This window comes from Heptranchias perlo, chromosome 23 (genome assembly GCF_035084215.1).
Source record: "Heptranchias perlo isolate sHepPer1 chromosome 23, sHepPer1.hap1, whole genome shotgun sequence".
Classification (NCBI taxonomy): Eukaryota; Metazoa; Chordata; class Chondrichthyes; order Hexanchiformes; family Hexanchidae; genus Heptranchias; species Heptranchias perlo.
In genome coordinates, this window is record NC_090347.1 from 17,663,146 (window position 1) to 17,679,991 (window position 16,846).

At 41.5% G+C, this 16,846-nt stretch overlaps 1 protein-coding gene across 2 annotated transcripts in view; it reads left to right on the forward strand.

The window, feature by feature from the left end:
• The window catches only part of nploc4 (NPL4 homolog, ubiquitin recognition factor), a 61,359-nt gene that overhangs the window by 29,839 nt on the left and 14,674 nt on the right, over positions 1 to 16,846 (forward strand). For both annotated transcript variants that reach the window (XM_068004120.1, XM_068004121.1), the window contains 5 exons: positions 1,353 to 1,439; positions 3,052 to 3,123; positions 5,751 to 5,877; positions 6,929 to 7,089; positions 9,349 to 9,420. In XM_068004120.1, the coding sequence (XP_067860221.1) occupies positions 1,353 to 1,439; positions 3,052 to 3,123; positions 5,751 to 5,877; positions 6,929 to 7,089; positions 9,349 to 9,420 (519 nt within the window). The remainder of the gene's footprint in view (positions 1 to 1,352; positions 1,440 to 3,051; positions 3,124 to 5,750; positions 5,878 to 6,928; positions 7,090 to 9,348; positions 9,421 to 16,846) is intronic.

Genomic DNA, 16,846 nt, shown 5'->3' on the forward strand with positions numbered 1-16,846 from the left:
CTATTTACAAAGCCATGTATCCCATACTCTTTCTTGACTGCCTTCTCAACTTGCCCTGCCACCTTCAAAGATTTGTGAATATGCACCCCCAGGTCCCTCTGCTCTTGCCCCTTCAAAATAGAACCATTTAGATTACACTGCCTCTCCATGTTGTTCCTCCCAAAGTGCATCACTTCACACTAATCCACATTAAACTGCACCTGCCATGTGCCTGCCCACTTCACCAGTCTGTCTGCGTTCTACTATCCTGCTCATTATTTACTACTTTGCCAAGTTTTGTGTCATCCTCGAACTTCAAAATTGTACTCCCTATACCCAAGTCCAGGTCATTTATATAGAACAAGAAAAGCAATGGTCCTAATACAAATCCCTGGGGGACCCCACTGCATACTTCTCTCCAGTCAGAAAACATCCATTCACCACCACACTCTGCCTCCTATCCCTTAGCCAATTATGTACCCAAGTTACCTGTCCTTTTAATCCTATGTGCCTCAATTTTCTGAATTATAGATGCATGAATGATTCATTTAAAGGTGATCTAGCATATCTTCATGATTGGGTTACATGGAAATAGACCTTTTTGTGTCACCATGCAATCACCAACTTACACTCTTATCCCAAACCAGGGCCTACTAACCTAGGCAACCTGCCTTCTGTTTGGAAACAGATTTCTCTATGCATTTCCTCTGCTACCCAGGACAGAAGAGATTAAATTGATTCTGGTAACCACTTTTTGGCCTTGCAAGCCATGATTCTCAGATATCCTGGTGTTGAAGCAGTGCTTCCCCAGAGGAGAGATCCATTCCCATTTGACTATCTGATCAGATGCACCTCTTAGATCCACGCCCTGCCCGTTGAGAGGACATGGTTTCTAGAATATGGCCGTCATTCTTTGGATGATACTCATAGCTTCTCAAAAACTTTTGGCATGTAGAGCATGCAACGTTTTTCTAGGAATTTAGACCCTCCTGCAGGGTGACTTCAATTTCACTTCTCTTAGATCATTAGGTGACCTTCAGCTGAAACCTAGATTAATATGGATATATGTGTGATTCCTGCTTCAGATTAGTTTGGGGGTACCTTTTTTTGAGAGCTATGAGGTGATTACATCTAAATCGTGCTCTTACTTGTCTTTTTTTATTAAATTATAGCGTATGAACTGCTAGAATTTATCCTCAGATTAAATATATGATGCGTTGCACCAGATACAATGGAGAAATGTTCAATTGCTCCATCTTCCTCATCTTAAACATTAGAAAAATGATTATACTCCTTAAAAAGTCACTGTATAAGAATATATGGCTAGCTAGACTAGGTTGCTTTTGTGACTGTTGATTTTCCTCTTTGTGTAGATTGCTACAGCAAACAGCCTAGAACTTCTGGAGGACCCAAAAGCTGAAGTTGTAGATGAAATTGCTGCTAAACTTGGATTGAGGAAGGTGAGTCAATGTACAGCAGCATTATATGGCTTCTGCTAATTCAAAGCCCAGTATTCGAATGTTAACACGTTTAGTCATCAAAAAAGCGTCAAAATCAAGAACCGGGTTGCCGAATAAGTATAGTGGTTGACAATCTTGCAGGCTAATTCTGCCTAAATGAATATATTCATTAGCTGTGCTCATAAGGATGAAGATTTCTACTCTCGGTGTGTCACGTGCTGGCTGGCCAGCCAAGGAATTCCTCTGGAATTACAGCAATTCCCTGCTGCATGTGGAGATTAAATGAAATATATCCATTTTTGGATGACATGTATGTTTAAATTATTTAATTTTCAGTTTTCTTTATGCCATCCAGTGACTTTGTTTTTTTTAAATTTAAAAAATAGTACCGACTGATTTTTTTAAGGTAATCTTTTCATTTAAAAATAAATTTATTTTATGCCCTGGTGTCCTCCTTCCAACATTTGGAGCTTGCATTGTTTTTGTATTTCATTAACAATAAGCAGATGTGGAACGTCACTTTACAGTAAATGTGAGTAATGCTTTCCAGCTGCTATGGACAGCACAACATAAGATTTGGATGCCTGCAAAATAAAGTTTATTTAACTTCCAGGCCTATGTGAATAGGAAAAAATAAGATCTTTACAGCTGTGTTCCTGATTTTAAGTGGAAGCATTTTCTGAACCATAACCATCTAGTAATATGTGCCAAATATAAACCTGGGTATGTATATGGAATTTGCACAATAAGCTTTCCAAACTTTCTACAGAAAAATAGGAGTGTCATTTTTCAGATTTGTGATGCTCTGGGGCACTGGGGTATAAAGAAGAGAAAATTCAGTTGACCTTTTGTTGGCAAAAATAACTTAATATGGAAAAAACTGAACTTGTAAAAACAAGACTCCGATGGCAAGTAGTAAATCAACAAAAAGAAAAACCAACGCAAACAGAATGAGCACAATGGCAAATGCATTCTTGGCTTGCAAGTTTTTCTTTGTAGCTGCCTTGTCCAAGTTGCCCTCACCACCACACACTCTCTTTTAACTGGGGTAGTGGAACGGGATGGGGTGCATGTTTCTCCATGACTAATTCATAATGTGTCAACAGAAGGTGTAGTTACAACTCATTAATATAGGTTCCATTTTTGAATACTATCAGGTTTATTGGTGTGTATATATAGTGAGACCTCACTATCAAATTCAATAGATGTTGAAAAGGTTAAAATATTGGTGCTTCAATAAAAGAGCCATTTCTATCAGTTCAGAAGTTATAGGCAAACGGTTATTTTCGGAATAACACTGGATCTGCCAACCTCAGTTACAATTTTTGTGGTTGGATTGCTTGGTGGGGCTCCTAACTTTGGCCTCAGGGATGGGTGAAGATGAATAAGGAAAATCTGGCACTATTAGTTTTGCAATATTTATAAATGCATTGTTGGCTGGGCATAAAACAGCACTGGGAAAAATGTTAATGAGTCAACTATAGACTGTCCTGGGCTACTAACTGAAGGCTGAATGGAAGTTCACTGCCATGTGGTGGAAACATCAAAGCACTCAACTCTCCCTAATAATTTAGACTTGTGTTTGACTGTCTACATTTTAATTTTATTTCAGGTTGGCTGGATATTCACAGACCTTCTATCAGAGGACACAAGGAAAGGCACCGTCAAATTTATCAGGAATAAGGTAAGGAGCTTGATGCTTATCGAAAAGGATTTGTAAGACTGCTCCATCACTCACCTTTAGAACCACTGCCTCTCGGAGTGTGTTAACTTATATTTTTTAAAAAACAATGTTTCAAGCGTATTTCTTGCCCTGAGAGAAAATTGGGCTGTTGGCCTATTCCATTTTCATACATTTTTGCCCAAGGAATTTTGCTTTTCTCCTTTCCTTGGGGGCATCTGGCACATATAGTTGCCATAACACATATTTAACCTCAGGTTCCAACTAATTTAGCAATATTTTTTTTTCCTTCAGGTTTTACCCTTTCCACCAATTAAAAAAAAATTCTGTCACTCCAGTAATTTATAAGTAGCACTTCAACTGAAATTGGACACACCGCTTTTCTATTTAATATATTACTGAGCATTTTTAAATACATTCCACTCTATTGCTTTATTCTCTGTACTTTCTTATCTGTTTTACTCTCTTCAATTCCTCTCCATCCAGCCCCCATTGAGTTATGGTGCATTTCCACTTCACATTTAATGTTGTGTGAAACCAAAACAACTTCACAGTGACATTAAATTTGGAAGGTAAAGCAGTTGTGAAGCCCCAAATTGACTCTGAAGCAAAATGGAGTGAAAATCCTTACTTCAAGAATCTTGCTCTGCTTCCTTCCAGTATAAGGTCGGGCCTGACTGTATCCAGGCTGCATTAACACTGTAACTGCAGCTTTGGTGTAAAGTAAAACTACTTCACTGCCGTAGTGTAAATGCAGGTTTAGAGCTGTGTAAATCTGCTTTGACTTACTCTGATCCATTCAGGATCTGTCCTCCACTAGGTCTTGATGCCATTAGCCCATGTAAAATAATTTTTGTTTTGACATTACAGAAAGATAATGGAAAAACTTCTTCCCTATGTTCATATGTAGAGCATTCCATTCTGAAACATTTTCAAAAGCATTATCTGATATGGCAGCCTCTTCACTAGCTGATTGGCAAAGAGCAGTATTAAGAACAGGTGCTAGATTATAGATTTTCAAATCTGTTGTTGAGACTAAATTTACCTTTCCAAATTTTGAACTTTTTGGTTGTATCCTTCCCAATAAATACTTTAGATGGTGAAGTCATGTGTGCAGCACATTGAGACAGGTAATAGAACAGAGAAGTGTTTTATTTTTAAAACGTGCACTTGATACTTATAATCTCAAGATGTTTCCAATGCAAAATAAAGCAGATGAACATAAGTGCAGAAAACGTTTGCAGCTACATTTCCTGCATTCCGGAAATCTCTCCCAGACAGGAATGGTAACCATTGCAGACATACACAGAAGTGCCCGTCTTTCTCCAAGTTGCAACGGATCAACTCATAATTCCACATGAATTTTAAAATGTCGATCACGCACAAAACTATATAGAATAATTACTTCTAAATATCTTCATCTGATGCAAAATGTATTTTTAAAATTATATTGTATAAATAAGGTACAGGGTGTAAAATGGTGCTCTATTTAAATAAACTAGCCCTTAATTTGATTTTACAGAATCCAGAAAATCAAATGTGTATTATTGGATGCTTTTAACCAATAAGTAAGCACTATAAAGTAAAAGCATTTTTTAAAAAATCTCTTCAATATACTCTCATACTGCAACTTAGAAGAAAAGTTAAGTTTCAAACCAAGTTAATGAGATAAATAAATTGAGTTCACATTTTACATTCACTATCTGCTACATTGATGTTTGGAGAGACAGAGTGGAGACCAGGTGCCGCCTCATGGAGAGGGAGCGAAAATCAAAGGAATTTTATAAATAGAGACAACAGGTTATAACAAAGTTATAATAAATTTGTCACAACAATGGTTAAGCCAGTTAGAGTACTGTGTGCTGTTTAGAGCACCTCTACACTGTATGTTCACCGGGGTGATACCAGGGACAAGAAACATTAGTTATGAGGAAAGACGTAAGATATTGGAACTATTTCCATGGAGCAGGAAAGGCTAGGAGGAAGTTTTTTAAAATTTATAGCTGATTTTGATAGGATGAATACAGAAACACTATTTCCTTTGGCTGGGGAGTCAGTGACTAAGACGTTACTGATTTTAAATTGTGTTAGAGAGAAAGGAAAGAGGTTAGGAGAAACTTCTTTACTCAGGGGGTGATTGAAGCATGGAATGCTTTTCCACAAGGAGTAGTGGAGGCAGAGACCATTACATTTTCAAGAGAAGAGTAGTTAAACATTTGAAGTAGAGGAAAATAGAAGACTAAGAAGAGAGCAGTGGAATTAGTTTTGGATTTCTCTTGCCAGGAGCCAGCACAGATGTAATGGGCTGAATGGCCATTTAGATTCTATGGAAATATGGCCGGGTCACTAGTGTACCTCTTAGCGAATAAAGAGTAGTTTAGGAGGTATGCGGGGTGGGGTGGGGTGGGGGGGGTGGTGCAGAGAGCAACAATCTTACCTGTCTGCAAGCAGCTGCTGGTCCTAAGGTAAATGAGTTTAAGTAGTATTACACAGGTTTGAGCCTACAGCATAAGGATGGCCGCTATTTTGACACTCATTCAAAAAATACAAAACAGCTATATTTGTATTATAATTGATAACCTTTTCTTGGAAATTTTAAGTGCTAATTGTTTTGTTTTCCTATCTGTCAGGATGCACATTTCTTAAGTGCAGAGGAGTGCATCACAGCAGGAGATTTCCAGAACAAGCACCCCAACGCTTGCCGACTATCTCCTGATAATCATTTTGGATCCAAGTTTGTTACCGTCTTGGCAACAGGTATGGGTTGATTCTCCGTGTGATCAAATCTCATCTTATGAAAAATATTGCAAAATAGTGAGTATAGTCCCCACCGCTTATAGCGGGCGAGTCTGTGCAAACACGATGGCCGGTATAGTGCCTGAAGAAAGTTTATCCCCTCTCTCCCTGTATTGAGCCGCCACCAGCCTCCTGATTTCCAGCCTCTTCATGGGAGCCGATCAGATGTTGACGCGAAGCTTTCGCATCTGCGATGGTGACTGGATATGTCCGGATAAAAAATTGTGAAAATACCAACTTTGCAGGAAAGACAAACATTTGACTTGGGGGAGTCAAACCTCTCGTCGTTGCTTTTGAACTGGGCTGCTAGCACTATCACTTGTTAAGCTAAGTCAAATAATTTTAAGCCAATTTGTGACTTTCTGACAACACTGTGGAATTGTGGGATGTAGGTTTAAGTACACTCTCCACAGGTTAGTGCTTGCCGAAACTGGTAGTCTGCCCTCCTGGCTGGAGAGAAAATCGGATAGGATGTCCTCACCAGGCTGCAGTCATACATTTCCTGATTGTTCCTGGCTGGCTGACTGTGTTGGTGGTGGTTTATCCATCTGCTTCGGCATCTTTGCTTCAGAGGTTCATGGACTATTGGAGGAGCTGTGAACAGTTTATAAAAACCCAGTGAATTGAGGTATTCATTTCAGTGTCTGTATTTCCTGCAGCTAAAATGGAGGGTGGGGAATTCCTACATTTTATGGGTCCCAGCAAATATAATGCAGAGCATGATTTAACCCACAGAGTTGTTTCAGTACAGTACATGGTTTAAACCACTGATCCTTTTCTTTCTTTCCAATTATAACACCTTGCCTGTAAATTAATTAGGGTACCTGGGGGTTGTAGCCTTTTTGTTTTTTGCCCAGTATTCAAACTGGGTTAGAAATGTGACACAGAGAGGAAGTGAACAGGATTGGAAATCTTAAATGTTGTAAATGTTTGATTTTCCACAATATCATTTGCTGACTCATCTAAGAGATATGCATATTTCTCATTGTAAATGTGTTCTTCCTTTCTTTAGGTGGCCCAGATAATCAGGTTCATTTTGAAGGTTACCAGGTTTCCAATCAATGCATGGCCCTAGTAGGCGATGACTGTTTGCTGCCATGCAGAGATGCTCCAGAGCTGGGATTTGTAACAGAATCTTCTAGTGAACAATATGTTCCTGATGTTTTCTATAAGGTAACTACCAAACTGATTGTGCTGTGACACAAACTGTAGGGCAACTTGAGTCCCAAGAAATACAATAAATAGTTTAAATCAAATTGGTACATTAATTATTACTTCTTATTTGCCAGCACAGTCTTCCTTGTGAATTGTGGAAAGAAGGTAGAAAAGGCAGTGCAGTGTTATGGGTCAATGAGATTGGAAGCAATGGAAAAAAATCTCCAAAAGAGATCAAATCAATGACAATCTGATGTAATGTTCGATTTTGTTAAACTTCTATGAGGAAAATTGTTGTTCAGCCAAGTTTTCCACTCATAAAATATCCTAGGTATTCATTCCGGTGAGGCTGAACCAGACTGTTCACAGCCATGGCGTCCTATTTGACCCTGAGATGAGCTTCCAACCCCATATCCGCTCCTTCACCAAAACCGCCTACTTCTGTCTCCGTAACGCCGCCCGTCTCTGCCCCTGCCTCAGCTTATCTGCTGCTGAAACCCCCATCCATGCTTTTGTTCACCTCTAGACTTGACTATTGCAATGCTGTCCTGGTCGGCCTACCACCTTGCACCCTCCGTAAACTTGAGCTCACCCAAAACTCTGCTGCCTGTATCCTGACTCGCACCAAGTCCGTTCATCCATCACACCTGTGCTTGCTGACCTACATTGACTCCCAGTCTGGGAAATGCCTTGATTTTTAAATTCTCATCCTTGTTTTCAAATCCCTCCATGGCCTCACCCCTCCATATCTCTGTAACCTTTTCCAACCCTACAACCCTCCAGGATCTCTGCGCTCCTCCAATTCTGACCTCTTGCGTATCCCTGATTTTCTTCCCAATTCCCTTTTGAAAGTTACTATTGAATCTGCATCCACCACCCTTTTCATGCAGTGCATTCCAGATCATAACTTGCTGTGTAAAAGAGAATTCTCCTCATCTCCCCTCTGGTTCTTTTGCCAATTATCTTAAATCTGTATCCTCTGGTTACCAACCCTCCTGACAGTGGAAACAGTTTCTCCTTATTTACTGTATCAAAATCCCTCATAATTTTGAACACCTGCATTAAATTTCCCCTTAACCTTTTCTACTATAAGGAGAACAATCCCAACTTCTCTAGTCTCTCCACATAACTGAAGTTCCTCATCCCTGGTATAATTCTGGTAAATCTCTTCTGTACCCTCTCCAAGGCCTTGACATCCTTCCTAAAGTGTGGTACCCAGAATTGGATGCAATACTCCAGCTGAGGCCTAATCAGTGATTTATAAAGTTTAGCATTACCTCCTTGCTTCTGTACTCTATGCCTCTATTTATAACTGTAAACAATTTTACAACACCAAGTTATAGTCCAACAATTTTTTAAAATTCACAAGCTTTCGGAGGCTTCCTCCTTCCTCAGGTGAATGTCAAGAAATCCTCGAACCTCTCTCATTTATAAATCACAGAACAATACCTGGTGATTACAGATCGTCTTTTCAACTGTCCGTTGCCAAGGCAACCAAAGTGTTCAGACAGATAGGTGTTACATACAGGGCCACCGAATATACAAACGTTTGTATATTCGGTGGCCCTGTAGGTAACACCTATCTGTCTGAACACTTTGGTTGCCTTGGCAACGGGCAGTTGAAAAGACTATCTGTAATCACCAGGTATTGTTCTGTGATATATAAATGCGAGAGGTTCGAGGATTTCTTGACATTCACCTGAGGAAGGAGGAAGCCTCCGAAAGCTTGTGAATTTTAAAATAAAATTGTTGGACTATAACTTGGTGTTGTAAAATTGTTTACAGTTGTCAACCCCAGTCCATCACCGGCATCTCCACATCATGTCTATTTATAACGCCAAGGATCCCATATGCTTTTTTAACAGCTTTTATCAACTTGGCCTACCACATTCAAAGATTTGTGTATGTGAACCACCAGTTCTCTCTGTTCCTACACCCCTTTTAAAATGGTACTATTTAGTTTATATTGCCTGTCTTCATTCTTCCTTCCAAAATGCATTACTTAACACTTCTCTGCAGTAAATTTCATCTGCCATGTGTCTGCCCATTTCACCAGTCTGTCAGTGTCCTGAAGTCTGCTACTTATCCCTCTTATTTGATTAATACCTGATTAGCATTGTTGATAGCAGCCTCATTTTGACTAGAAATGTTTGCAAAAATTTATTCATGTGTATGCATTCATAAAAATAATTATTGGTGACACATTCTAGTTAAGTGAGTCCACGTGGTGAAGTAAATGTGTGCATATAAACTGTTCATGTGGTTTCTCTCTCTTAGGACATAGACAAGTTTGGTAACGAGATTACGCAGTTAGCACGGCCATTGCCAGTTGAGTACCTGATCATAGATGTAAGTACGAGCTAAGGTGCATTAGTAACCCTAAATTTGCTCAGTGCTGCACTTAATTTTTCCTGGGATACTGCCTGCAAGGGAACTTTGAGGCATGGCACAGGAAGATGGCATGATTTTATTATTGCTTGTTTTGCTTCTGCCAGTACTGCAATATAGAAATAATACAGTTGCATAAAGTGGTTAAAAACTGATGCACCTAGACATATGAGTCATGTTCTAAAATGGATTTAACTCTTTTAATGACATTTATATTGACAGTTTTTCTTGAAGTTTTAGGCTGATAATGACATTAAATTGGCCAGAGATATGTAGATATTGTTTCACCCAACTCCCCCTACTCTGTTATTTAAATTGCTATAGTGCAAATTAGATGTTGGCAAGCTGCAGAGATATTGGTATTACCAGTGGCAATGTATCTAAATCTCATTTCTCTTGAGAAAATTGCTTACCTTAATTTATAGAATGTGCCAGCCACAAAATAAATTAATTTTGTTCTAAACCTATAATGCTGTGTCTTTTTTAATGGAACACTTTTACCAAGCCATTTGGAAAATCTTGTGTACATTTTTTTTTTAAAAAGGAAGAAAAATTAGGCATGGAGAGTTTCTGGGTGAAGATGAATTCTGGCTCTCCCAATGGCAAGGCTGGTTAAGCTAGTGTGTAACTGAGCCTTACAGACTAGGAAGGCACCACTTTCAATCCCAAATTGAGCTAAGTTAGTTGATGTCAGCCAGGTGGCAATTGGAGCACCACACTTCGTTTCAGCATTCCTCGATTAGGAAAGGGGAAAATTGGCCAGATTACCCATTTCTGGTTGCTATCTAGCGACTCTTGCGAGGACATGATTGGGCTTGGCAGTGATGCACGCTATGGTTGAATATCCTGATAATACTCACTGTCGAGGATCACAGATGAAGAATGGCTGTTAGGGCACCTGGCATCTATGCATCCTTACCCCAACAATGAGTCAGTATCTTCAGGGAAGAACAGAAGGAGAAAACTGGCTTGTCTAGTTGAGTTTCTAGTCAATCGTGACCTTCAGGATGTTGATGGTGGGGGACTTGGCAGTGGTAATGCAATTGAATCTTATGGGGAGGTGGTTAGGTTCTCTCTTGTTGGAAATGTTCATTGCCTGGCACTTGTGTGGCGCAAATGTTACTTGCCACTTCTCAGCCCAAGCCTGTACTATGTCCAGGTTTTGCTGCATGTGGTCATGAGCAATCATCAGCGATCAGCCCCATTTCTGACCTTATGATGGAGCGAAGGTCATTGATGAAGCAGCTGAAGATAGGTGGGCCTAGGACGTTGCCCTGAACAGCTCCAGCAGCAATGCCCTAGGGCTGAGATGATTGGCCTCCAACAACCACAGAAATCTTCCTTCGTGCCAGGTATGACTCCAGTCACTGGAGAGTTTTTCTCCGATCGCCATTGACTTTAGTTTTACTAGGACTCCTTCGTGCCACATTTGGTCGATGCTGCCATGATGTCAAGGGCAGGCACTCTCGCCTCATTTCAATGAGGTGCTTGTTCTTGAATACTGCTGCTGTGATGCATTCCTGCACGTAGTAAATGTGCATCCTGACAGATAGAAAAACAAAACTATTAGCACTTAAGATTTTCAAGCCTATGTTATAAATAATACAATATAAATACAACTGTTTTGTATTTTTTTAAATGCTAGTATCAAAATAGTGGACAGTCTCGTGCTGTAGGCTCAAACCTGTGGAATTTATCTCTTGTGCCCATGATTGGACCAAGGCTGTAATGAGGTCTAAAGCCGCATCGTCCTAGTGGAACCCAAACTGAGCATTGGTGAGCAGGTAATGGTGAGTAAGTGCTACATGATAGCACTATTGATGACTCCTTCCATCACTTTGCTGTTGATAGGGAGTAGGCTGATAGTTGGCCAGGTTGGATTTGTCTTGCTTTTTGTGGATAGGACCTAGCTGTGCAGTTTTCCACATTGTTGGGTAGATGCCATTATTGTAGCTGTATTAAACAGCTTAACAAGGGGTGCGGCTGGTTCTGGAGTACAGGTCTTCTCACTACTGCTGGGATGTTGTAGGGGCCCATTGACTTTGCTGTGTCCAGTGCATTTCTTGATGTTATGTGGAGTGAATTGAATTGGCTAAAGTCTGGCATCTATGACGGTGAGGACCTCAGGAGGGACTCGAGAAGAATCAGCCACTTGATACTTCTGGCTGAAGATGGTCGCAAGCGCTTCAACCGTGTATTTAACACTCACGCACTGGGCTCCGCCATCGTTCAGGATGGGGATGCTCATGGAATCTCCTCCTCCCATTGGTTGCTTAATTGTCCACCACCATTCACCACAGGATGTGGCAGGTTTACAGAGCTTTGACCTGCTCCGTTGATGTGGGATTGCTTAGCTTTGTTTAGCATGCATCTAGTCCTGTGTTGTAGCTTCACCAGGTTGGCACCTCATTTTCCAATACACCTGGCGCTGCTCCTGGCATGCTCTCCTACACCTTTTGTTGAACCAGGGTTGGTCATCTGTCTTGATGGTGATGGAGGAGTACGGGATATGCTGGGCCATTGGGTTACAGATTGTGATGGTATACAATTCTGCTGCTGTTAATGGCCCACAGCCCCTCATGGGTGTCCAATTTTGAGTTGCTAGATTTGTCCTTAATCTGTCTCACTTATGACTGTTGTAGTGGCACAAGATACTATGTCCTCAGTGTGAAGATGGGACTTGGTCGCTGCGAGATCTGTGCGGTGATCACTCCTACCAATGCTGTCATGGACAGATGCAGCTGCAACAGGTAGATTGGTGAGGACGAGGTTAAGTAGGTTATTCCCTTGTATTGAGTTTCGGATGTTGGCTAATAATCATACTTACAGAATCATATCTATGTCAGGCTGTTGCTTGACTAGTCTGTGGGACAGCTTTCCCAACTTTGGCATCAGTCCTCAGAAATTAATGAGTGGACTTTGCAGGGTCAAGTGGGCAGGGTGTGGCTTTGTCGTGTCCTGAATCAATGCCTACAACAACAACAACTTGCATTTATATAGCGCCTTTAACGTAATAAAACAACCCACGGCACTTCACAGGAGCGTTATCAAACAAAATTTGGCACCGAGCCACAGAAGGAGATATTAGGACAGGTGACCAAAAGCTTGGTCAAAGAGGTATTTTTTAAGGAGCATCTTAAAGGAGAAGAGAGAGGCAGAGAGGTTTAGGGAGGGAATCCCGGAGCTTCGGGCCTAGGCAGCTAAAGGCACGGCCACCAATAATTAAAATCGGGGACGTGCAAGAGGCCAGAATTGGAGGAGTGCAGAGATCTCGGAGGGTTACAGAGATAGGGAGGGGCGAGGCCACGGAGGGATTTGAAAACAAGGATGAGAATTTTAAAATCGAGGCGTTGCCAGACCAGGGGCCAGTGTAGGACAGCGAGCTCAGGGATGATGGTGAACGGGACTTGGTGCGAGTTAGGATACGGGCAGCAATGTTTTGGATGATTTCAAGTTTATGGAAGGTGGAAGATGGGAGGCCGGCCAGGAGAGCATTGGAAGAGTCAAGTCCAGATGTAACAAAGGCATGGATGAGGGTTTCAGCAGCAGATAATGTGAGGCAGGGGCGGAGACGGGCGATGTTAGAGGTGGAAGTAGGCAGTCTTGGTGATGGAGTGGATTTGTGGTCGGAAGCTCATCTCAGGGTCAGATAGGTTGCCAATGTTGCAAACAGTCTGGTTCAGCTTCAGACAGTGGCCAGGGAGAAGGATGGGGTTTGTGGCGGAAACTGAGACAATGGCTTCTGACTTCCCAATATTTAGTTGGAGGAGATATCTCTACATCCAGTATTGGATGTCTGACAAGCTGTGTCACAAATCAGAGACAGTGGAGTGGTCGAGAGAGGTGGTGGTGAGGTAGAGCTGGGTGTCCTCAGCATACACGTGGAACCTGGCGTGTTTTCGGATGATGTCGCCGATGGGAAGCATGTAGATGAGAAATAGGAGAGGCCCAACAATAGATCCTTTCGGGACTCGAGGTGACAGTGCAGGAGCAAGAAGAGAAGACATTGCAGGTGATTCTCTGGTTATGACTGGATAGATAAGAATGGAACCAGGCGAGAGCATCCTGCCCAGCTGGATGACGTAGGAGAGGCATTGGAGGAGAAGGGTGTGGTCAACCGTGTCAAAGGCAGCAGACATATCGAGAAGGATGAGGAGGGATAGTTTACCATGGTCACATTCACGTGGGATGGAATTTGTGACTTTGATAAGGGCCGTTTCAATACTGTGGCAGGGGCGGAAACCTGATTGGAGGGATTCAATCATGGAGTTGAGGGATAGATGGGCATGGATTTGGGAGGCGACAACACAAGGTTGCAGCCAAGTGGTCAGTCCAGTTTGTGTCTTGTTTTTCTTTCTAGGGGTTTGATACAACTGAGTGGCCACTTCAGAAGAGCAGTTGAGAGTCACCCACATCAGTGTGGGACTGGAGTCACATATAAGCCAGACTGGGTGAGAATGGCAGGTGTCTTTCCCTAAAGGACACTCGTGAACCAATCCGACAGCTCACTGATGTTAACCTTTTCATTTCCAAATTTTTTTTTAATTGAATTCAAATTCTCAGACTGCCACGGTGGGTGTTGAACTCACAATGGGATTATTAGTCCATGCCTTTGAATCACTAGTCCAGCTGCATAACCACTTTGCTACTGAACTGACAAAGCAGAGCAGGCTCCAGTGGCACCAAAATGATAAGAAAAACATAAAGATAATTCTGGGGATTATTAACAGTGTTTCTGAACCAGGAAACCCTTTTTTTTAAATGGCATTGAAAATATGGGTTGTGGTTCTTATTCTGCTGGATGAGGAACAATTATTAGGAATATGCAGATCCAAATGATAGTTTTTCTATTTTTAAACCTAAATTTATACTCCATTATTTCAAAAGGGTTTGATCTCTGTAACCAACCCAACAATAAAATGTCTGATAAGCAAAGTTGGCATCATAGCAGACTTACCCAAAACACAATTTGCCATAGACTGGGTAATTGCTGTATTGTCCACTGAGAATTATTATTTCCTATTTAAATATGCTGAATTCATTATTTTAACTTGTTGGATTGGTTACTGAGTTACAAAGCAGTGCTATGTTTCTGCTCTCTGGTTAGCTCCCTTCTATTTAAGAAGAGATTTATTTGTCATGTAATGCTAATTCTTTTCAGTTGTTGAACATTCTCTTGAGAAATGACAGATGTAAAGGATTATGGTGTGTCAGCAGTGTTCTTAACACAGTAGCCAGTGCAAGGAACTGGAGAGAAATCTAAATGAAACTGAAGGGGCAGGCAGCCCAGCATCTGCCAGTACATGGAAATATTTAAAATCTGAAGCCACTTCCTGTGCAGGTGTTGGAAGTGCTGGTTTGTATTAGCAATAGTATGTCCCAAAAATCTGTTCTGAAAATCTTTTTTCTGCACAAATAATGGTTTAAAGTCATCAAGATTGCACCATTTATGTGTATTCTATTACAAAAATGGACTGTAATAGTGTTATGTATCAATAGTTTCTTTTACATTTTTTCTACATTAGTATGCTGTGTATTGCTTGGCAGACTACTGCAAGAAATTACGCTGTCATGGATTTGCAGTAGATATGTTTGATCAAATAGTTTGGGGCATGCCAAAACTTCCATTTTAGCATTTTATTTGGAACATGCAAATTTTCCTCAAACTGCCCAAGTCCAGCATAGCAGTAAAAAAAAATATTTCTTATGGACAGGTCTCGAACCACCTTTCACTCATGGTCAATGCTTTCTGTGTCTCTTGTGGGTCTTCACTTTGTGGAAAAAAGGCTTTTTAAAAAAAAATCACAATTTGATTCAACTTGACTGTGTATTCAGAAAGCCATTTTAGATTAACATCAACCTTTGTTCAATTTAATTTTTGTCATTCGAAGGGCTGATCACACTCAAAATCGCGCTCTCTCTCTCTCTCCCTCGCGCTCTCTCTCTCTCTCCCTCGCGCTCTCTCTCTCTCTCCCTCGCGCTCTCTCTCTCTCTCGCGCTCTCTCTCTCTCTCCCTCGCGCTCTCTCTCTCTCTCTCCCTCGCGCTCTCTCTCTCTCTCTCCCTCGCGCTCTCTCTCTCTCTCTCCCTCGCGCTCTCTCTCTCTCTCTCCCTCGCGCTCTCTCTCTCTCTCTCCCTCGCGCTCTCTCTCTCTCTCTCCCTCGCGCTCTCTCTCTCTCTCTCCCTCGCGCTCTCTCTCTCTCTCTCCCTCGCGCTCTCTCTCTCTCTCTCCCTCGCGCTCTCTCTCTCTCTCTCCCTCGCGCTCTCTCTCTCTCTCTCCCTCGCGCTCTCTCTCTCTCTCTCCCTCGCGCTCTCTCTCTCTCTCTCCCTCGCGCTCTCTCTCTCTCTCTCCCTCGCGCTCTCTCTCTCTCTCTCCCTCGCGCTCTCTCTCTCTCTCTCCCTCGCGCTCTCTCTCTCTCTCTCCCTCGCGCTCTCTCTCTCTCTCCCTCCATATAAACTCCAGCTTTTAAGTATGGCCGAGTTTTATGGTTGGCTGCAGTTCAGAGGGAGTGCAGCATAAACAATTAATGAAAGGGTTTGTGGCTGCATTAGTTGTATTCTATTCCAGCAGCAGCACCTCATACTACTTGCTGCTTAATAATGTCTGCCCCATTCCTCTCACCTCTGCCTTGAGGGAAATAACATTGTACTAGTTGGCAGTCGCAATGTTTGGTGTTAGCTGTGTGCAATGTAATGGGGGCAACTTGGCTCAATCTACCCACTTGAGTTTGGATAGCCCACATCAAGGTACTGCATCTCTTCAACTGATTTCTGCTGATTATATTTAAAGAAGGAGAAGATAGCTATGGGTTAACGGTGTGTTCCTTGTATAGTTCTTTGTTTTTAAATCCATCCACACAGTAATTGGCTATAAGCCCCCTATACTGATTGCCCTTTTACATTGAAAAGCAGAAAACAGTGCTTTGTAAATATTATTAAATGTGCACAGATATTATTTTTCAAATATGTTGCAGTATATTTCTGTTGTAAAATCACTTTCTGAAATAGTTCTGAAATACTGCTGTCTGTTACCACTGTTGTAGAAGCTGCCCTGTTTTGTATTGTGAGGTGGTTTCTATGACTGCTAGCAAACCAGCAATGTAAATTCATCATTACTGATAGGAACAGGAGTCGGCCATTCAGCCCCTTGAGCCTGTACCGCCATTCAATTGGATCATGGCTGATCTGTACCTCAGCTCCATTTACCTGTCATTGATCCATGTCCCTTGATAGCCTTACCTAAAAAAAAAATCTATTGTATGTAGACCTCTAGTCAGAAACATTTTGACGAATGGTCGACATCTTTTCTCTGTACAGATGCTGCCTGTTTCCAGAATTTTGTGTTTTTAGATCTATAAACCTGACCTTTTAACTCTGATTGTATAAAAC